General features: G+C 40.7%; 2 protein-coding genes across 2 annotated transcripts; both read left to right on the top strand.

The window, feature by feature from the left end:
• Nucleotides 1–384: 384 nt before the first annotated feature.
• On the top strand, nucleotides 385–1,320 carry LOC309517481 (olfactory receptor 5V1-like; the record flags this gene model as incomplete). The annotated part of the gene is made up of 1 exon (XM_082196712.1): nucleotides 385–1,320. The coding sequence occupies one exon, from the start codon at nucleotides 385–387 to the stop codon at nucleotides 1,318–1,320; it is 936 nt and encodes a 311-aa protein (XP_082052838.1).
• Nucleotides 1,321–6,465: 5,145 nt separating this feature from the next.
• On the top strand, nucleotides 6,466–7,392 carry LOC309517287 (olfactory receptor 5V1-like; the record flags this gene model as incomplete). The annotated part of the gene is made up of 1 exon (XM_082196428.1): nucleotides 6,466–7,392. One exon carries the CDS (start codon nucleotides 6,466–6,468, stop codon nucleotides 7,390–7,392), a length of 927 nt encoding a protein of 308 aa, XP_082052554.1.
• Between the last annotated feature and the right edge of the window lie 216 nt (nucleotides 7,393–7,608).

Here is a 7,608-nt window from a genome sequence, read left to right on the forward strand (position 1 = left end):
ATCAGAAGTCAAGAAAATAAACAACTATGTGACTTTTAGAAGACACATACAGAATTTTTCAGTGTCTGATTTTTATTGTGCTTTTAATATTTTGTTGGCAGCTGCCCAGAGTGTCTGCAGCAACCCAGTCAGATGGGTGAGATGTTAATCATCATTATCTCTATCTAAGAGAGTGATATGTTATAGAGGATTTAATGTTGTGCCCAATTTGGAAATACTCAGAGAGGAGCCTTAAGTTATGTATGGCTGATGTAAATACATTGGAACAAGCATAAGTTTTAAATGTTTCTTCCTTTGTTCATTGAATTACCCCAGCTCTCCAAAAACCTAATAAATTATTTTTTCTCTGTCTCTAGATAAAAATCATTTTACGAAGCTAATAAAATGGATGTCAGTAATGAAACTGCTCCATCTGAATTCATCCTTCTGACATTTTCAAACAGTTATGAATGGTGTTTGCTCCTTTCTGGATTTCTCCTCATCACATATCTCTTCACACTGATGGGGAATATTCTCATCATCACTCTTGTCTCCATAGAACCAAGCCTTCACACTCCCATGTACTTCTTCCTCTGTAACCTATCCCTCCTGGACATCTGCCAGACTACAACCACTATTCCACAGATAATTGTGCACCTGATTTCAGGAAGAAATGCCATCTCATATGAAAGATGCAAGGTTCAACTCTTTTCCTTCATCTTATTCATTGGTACTGAGACCCTTCTGTTGGCTGCCATGGCTTATGATCGTTACGTTGCCATCTGCAATCCTCTCCGCTATAATGTGGTCATGAATTACAGACTCTGTGCTCAACTGGTGTCAGCTTCTTGGTTCACAAGTTCACTCAACACCACCATTCACACCCTTATCACATTCCGCCTGCCCCTTTGCGGTATGAATAAGATCAACTACTTCTACTGTGACATCCCTCCTCTTGTAGCTATCTCCTGTGGGGACATCTCAAGCAGTATTATTGCCATGCTGGCTACTAGTCCCGTAATGGGCTTTGGACCAGGCATGTGTGTCCTCCTTTCCTATAGTCACATCATCTTGAGGGTTCTGAAAATGCGTTCTTCAGATGGGATGAGGAAAGCCTTTTCAACTTGTGCTTCTCATCTCACTGTTGTCTTGCTTTTTTATGGCAGCTGTCTTTTTACATATGTCAGGCCCTTCTCCAGCTACTCATTGAACAAAGATAGAATGATTGCCCTCTTTAATAACATTCTCTCCCCTTTGTTGAACCCAATGATTTACACCCTCAGGAACAAAGATGTGAAGGGGGCATTACAGAAGAGAATGATGAAGAAAATGTTGTCCTGAAATAGACTGATGTCAATAAATCCTTGGATTTATCTTGTAGTAGTGCTGGGAAATTGAATGTGGGGGCTTGGAACACTATAGCTAGGGCTTGAGATTTCAGTTTTTCTTTAAAGCCTATGTGTTGTTCCAAATATTCAGTTTAGTAGTATGCCAGAATCTTTTCTCCAATTTATTGAACAACCCCCCCCCCAGCACTATTTCATATCATTCCAAAATATTGTAATGGGAAATCTGCTTATTTGGAAGATGCTATCTGTATTAACATTTTATTTTTCCTGAAAGGATTAAATCTTTGGTGAAAATACATGAAATATAAGCCATCAACAATTCTATTTCTATACCTCCCGTATGTGTCATTTTTAATGAAATACAACTGTTTCCAAATATACCACTTGAACATCAATTTAAAATTAGAGAGCTGGATCCAAATTTGGTCATGCTTGGGGAAAGCCTATTGAAATCAGTTAGGGTAGTCAAGCACGAATAGAAATGTAGGCAAAGAATAAAAATTCCAGGTTTGAAAGGACTACCTTCCCAGGTTGATGAGCCCCATCTGCTACACATACCCACACACATTCACACACACACTATGTTGGTTGCTTTTGTTTTGCTCTGCTTAATCTGTAATGTAATTATTCTTGCATATTGTCTTTTTCTTTTCTGTTATCATAACCAATAAAATAATGCATTTCCATCATGACACTTATTGGCATCTGTTTCAAGAAACAATAGATTGTACCTCCACAGTGAAGTGGAGCATTAGTAGCACCAAAGTGACTATTTAGGTTGTTAATATTGTGCATATGGAAACAGGGAGCTGCCTGTACTCGGAGTTTTAATTTGTCAGATACAATCATGAGCTTACATTATTGGTATGGTATTGATATTGTCTTTTAAAAAAGCAGTTATTAAGTGGTTACATAAATAGACACTGATTTCATTAAAAATATGTTCTTTTTGAGAAACCTCTGGTCTTTCAGATGTTGCTTGAGTATAGATCCCATTGCACCTAACCATTAGCCATGTTGCCTGGGGCTGGAGGGAGTTGGAGTCCACATTACATCTGAGGACCATAGTTTCCTGCCCTTGTGTTATTCTTCAACTATATAAGATGTTAACTGCAATTTTTAAATGCCATTTTTAGCATCACTTGATATCTTTCAGAAACTAGTGTTGTCTGTGGTCCACTTGTGAAAAGCATAAAGCCTGCACATCAGACTCCTAGTCTTGATCTGGATGGGGGGCCTGCACATTTCTTTAAAAAGTAAAGTAGTTGGTGTTTTGCTTCAGGAAACAAGATCCACAGCAATTTGTTACAACTTGCATTACTACAGGCTGAGATCAACCAGAGTATGAGGAAGAGATGAAGCTGGGAAGCATGGAGACCCAAACTGACATCAAATACCTCGCATTTTCACACGGACATTTGGGTTTTTTTGTGCTACTATGGGGGGAAATGTGAGAACTGAAACACAGTTGACCTTGATAATGCATACTTCTAAAAATTTTGTAACATAGCTTCTCTGCCAAATAATGCATGCATTTACTGGGTTGTGGTGTTCGTGCCTAAAATTCATAAAAAAGTGTATATTTGGGAACATTTACAATAAAATACTGAGGAATATTCATGAGGATTAAAAGAAGAAGACTTTAATATAACGTGGAAATCTGAATAATTGAATTGAAATAGGGGGCATGGGAGAAACTGAGAGAAACCAACACTGACAGATTCACCCATTACTACTTAGAGTTTGGACAAGAAATGAACTGTTTATCTTTGAAATGGTCAGGCAAATATCACTTTTTAAAAGAAGGTGTTAACCTGCTATAGGAACTAACCCTAACCTTCATGGCACAGGACCTCCAGAGATGCATAGATATTAACCCCATGCCACTCTAAGGTTTATGAAATTAATTCAGGTGAAAAGAATGATTTGTGGGGTAACAGCAGTTTGAGTCAGAGCATCTTGGAGCTTTTGCATCTGAAGACTAACAAGATCTCAGGGTGCTTGCTGTCTCCCTGGAGATCTGATGCAGGAGTCGTGAGCTTGGCTGCCAGAATCTGTGTGCTCATGGGATCAGGTGTTGAAAAGCACCCCAGAGGCCATGCAGCCCAATTCCCCTCACCCCAAAGCTTACATTATTATATATGTACAGATAAATGAAAGAGTAAGTGGAATCTGTTTAGTAATACTAATAATTTGTAATCAAGAATTAGGAAGGACCCTGTAGGCCATCCACCCAGACTCCTGACAGGTTGCAACATTAATATATAGTTTTTTTAAAAAAAGAAATAAGTCGAAACTACAATGCAAGAGTAAAACTAAAATACTTCTTCCTTCATGTAAGTTTCTCCAAAACACAAACACCTCAACAAATATATTTTCCCTCTCTGTCCATAGATAAAAAAAACATTTTGTGAAACTAATAAAATGAAAGCAGTAATGAAACTGCTCTATCCAAATTCATCCTTCTGGCACCCTGTTGCAGTGAACTCTACTTGCAGGGGGGGAAAGGCCTAGTGTAAGATGGGTAAAAAAACTGCACAGGACAACATTAGGGGATTTAAAAATTGGCCACAACTTTGTTCATTCCAGATGTAGGTAGGCTTTGGCTGAAGCATTGGGCGTATATTCATTCTCAGCCCCATGTTTGGGGCAAGGGGCTGAGACTTGAGCAGGGTCAAACTTGGAGTGGAAGGACCACCTCAAGGAATCCCTGCCTCCCAATCCTTTGTCAATTGCCCCAGAGGCTTGTCCTTCAAGGTATTCCCATATTTTGATTGATGTCAGCATTGTTCTTAATTTATTAAAAGACAGCTACACTTGCTAATACAGAGAGTTCTCTCAAGGAAATGCCCTGCTTCTTTTCTTTTTGTAAATGCATTTGTGTGTGTGTGTGTGTGTGTGTGTGTGTGTGTGTGTAATCTTATAGAGGAACATACAATGAACATAAACATCACGTATTCCTTACAAAGTAATGCAACATTAGGTGCAATTGTGGCTATACAATTCAAGATTTATTTATTTTCTGAAACATACATGACCTTTCTGTATGATTTAGTTAAGATGCAATTAACTAGCTAAAGCTCTTTGAAAAACCTCTGGCAGTCTTGCCTTGGTGGAAAAGCACTTGGGGTAGAAATCCCCAAAGGCATTATTGCATATATATGAAAGGAAACTGTGAAATCCACAAGCAACCCACACTGAATGCTCCCAACAGGGAGAAGGCTCATCTCACAGGTAAGGAAATGAATGTGTTATGGATGGGAGAACTAAATTTAGTGGGACACATCATTAGTTTGTATTGAAGAAATGCAATCAAAATGAATAAAGGTATGGCACCAGTTGTGATATAGTCAACTATAGAATGACTCTCTACTGACCTCTAACATACTATGAATTTTCATCTGCATGTAAGTGAATGAGAACTCATTCGGAACCAACAACAATATTGGAGAAAATGTGCATAGAAATGTGTATATTAATGAAAACAGCTTTTGCAAACACATTGTATTAGGAAATGTTGCTTCAGAAATGCATATAGGAGAAATATGCAGGTAAACAATTCCGAATTTTCATGTGGATTTTTTCCCCCTTAATGCAAGCAGATGCAAAGTTGTGGTGAACTGAACTCAAGCCTGGAAAAAAAGAGGAAGTGAGAAAGTGGATAGGGAGAGGTTTGTCTCTCTCTGTCACCTAATAGAAGTACTGTAATAATAATAATAATAATAATAATAATAATAATAAATTTTATTTATATCCCGCCCTCCCCAGCCGAAGCCGGGCTCAGGGCGGCTAACAACAATCAAATAAACAATCAAATAATCATACATTCTAAAAATATTTCATTATAAAATTAGTTAAAATCAAATTGATGGCAACCGATTAAGCAAGATTTTGTGCAGGTTGCCAGAGGAGGGGGTCAGGCTGCGCCCTGACCAAAGGCCTGGCGGAACAACTCTGTCTTGCAGGTCCTGCGGAAAGATGTCAGGTCCCGCAGGGCCCTAGTCTCTTGTGACAGAGCATTCCACCAGGTTGGAGCCGCAGCCGAGAAGGCCCTGGCTCTAGTTGAGGCCAGCCTAACCTCTCTGAGGCCTGGGACCTTGAGGATGTTATTATTTGCTGACCGTAGGTTTCTCTGTGGGACATACCAGGAGAGGCGGTCCCGTAGGTACGAGGGTCCTAGGCCGTATAGGGCTTTAAAGGTTAAAACCAGCACCTTAAACCTGATCCTGTACTCCACCGGGAGCCAGTGCAGCTGGTATAATACTGGATGAATGTGCTCTCGCAGCGAAGACCCCATAAGGAGTCTCGCCGCGGCATTCTGCACCCGCTGGAGTTTCTGGGTCAGTCTCAAGGGCAGCCCCACGTAGAGCGAGTTACAATAATCCAGTCTGGAGGTGACCGTCGCATGGATCACAGTGGCTAGGTCAGGACGAGAGAGATAAGGGGCCAACTGCTTAGCTTGGCGGAGATGAAAAAATGCCGCCTTTGTTATAGCTGTAATCTGCGCCTCCATAGAGAGGGAGGTATCGAAGATTACACCCAAACTCTTAACGGCCGGTGCTGGCACTAATTGCACCCCCGCAAGAGATGGGAGTTGCCCCCTCAATCCCATATCGTCCCGCCCCAGCCAGAGGACCTCCGTCTTCAAAGGATTTAACTTCAACCGGCTCCCACGTAACCATCCAGCCACAGCTTCCAGACATCTGGTCAGTGTATCTGGGGCCGAGTCAGGATGGCCATCCATCAACAGATAGAGTTGGGTGTCATCGGCATACTGATGGCAACCCAGCCCAAAATTCCTGACAAGCTGGGCGAGGGGGCGCATAAAGATGTTAAAAAGCATCGGGGAGAGAATTGCATGTGGAAACATGCGATGAAGCTGAAAGCTACAAGGTGTAGAACAGATATATGCTAGTACTCCTTCAAAGGGAAACCACGGAATCCATTGTCACAAGAGACAGTGATTGTCAGCTACTTAAATGTAGAATCTTATCATTATAGAGTGGGAAGGGACCCTTGAATGATTTTAAAAGGGTTTTAGACAAAGACTATCAGTTTATCCTAGCCTCAACAGCTATGTTCTCCTTCCACTGTTTGAAGCAGTATGCCTCCGAATGCCAGTCTCTTGGAATCAGATATGGAGGCAAAAAACCAATCAGAGCTTTCAGAATTCATCATCCTTGGCTTTAAAAATCTGCAGGAGGTACACTTCTTGCTGTTCAGTGGATTCTTGATCATCTATTTATTCACTGTGCTGTGGAATACCTTCATCATCACCATGGCCATAGTGGACCAGAGGCTCAGAACTCCCATGTATTTCTTCCTTGGAAACCTCTCCTGTCTTGACATCTGCTACATCACTACCACCATCCCCCAAATGTTGCATCTCCTTCTGACAGAAAGTAGCACCATCTCCTACACAGGCTGTGTGCTCCAGCTGTTTTTCTTCTTTTCCTTTGTCGGCATTGAATGCCTTCTTTTGGCAGTAATGGCTTTTGACCGCTATGTAGCCATCTGCAACCCACTGCGCTATTCATTGATTATCAAAAGGAATGTTTGCCTGCAGCTGGCTACTGCTTCCTGGGTGGGTGGTTTTCTCAACTCTGCCGTACACACCTATTTTGCCTTTCAGTTACCCTTCTGTGGAGACAACCGCCTAGATGCTTTCTATTGTGACATTCCACCATTGCTGAAATTGTCATGTGGGGACATTTCCCTCAACCAAAAGCTCTTGTTAACCATTGGGTTGTTCATAGCCTGGACACCAATGTTCTGTATCCTTCTCTCATATGTGTACATAATTTCAAGTGTTTTGAAAATACGATCAACAGAAGGGAGGCAAAAGGCTTTCTCTACCTGCTCTTCTCATCTAACAGTGGTTCTTCTGTACTATGGTAGTGCCATCTTCACCTATTTGAGACCTGTTCCCACAGAGTCATCGGTGAATACAAAGCTGATCCCACTGATGTATAGCATATTGACTCCCTTGCTGAATCCCATTATATATACATTGCGCAACAAGGATGTGAAGAAAGCTTGGCTAAACATAATGGGGAAGATGTGAATATTCTACACAACATAGTGTTACAAGATGTGTCTTAACAGAGTCAGAAATAAGATTAAATTCATATGATACTGATATATTCATTTGTATTATTTTACAGCTGCAAGCTTTTCAATGTACTATACAATTTTTTATCATAGCACATTTCTTAAGACGAATATCAAATCAATAGTTGTCAAATTTACCTGTATTCTCCTCCATTCCAATGATTTTGAT

Source organism: Podarcis vaucheri, assembly GCF_965113315.1.
Source record: "Podarcis vaucheri genome assembly, chromosome: 13".
NCBI classification, from domain to species: Eukaryota; Metazoa; Chordata; class Lepidosauria; order Squamata; family Lacertidae; genus Podarcis; species Podarcis vaucheri.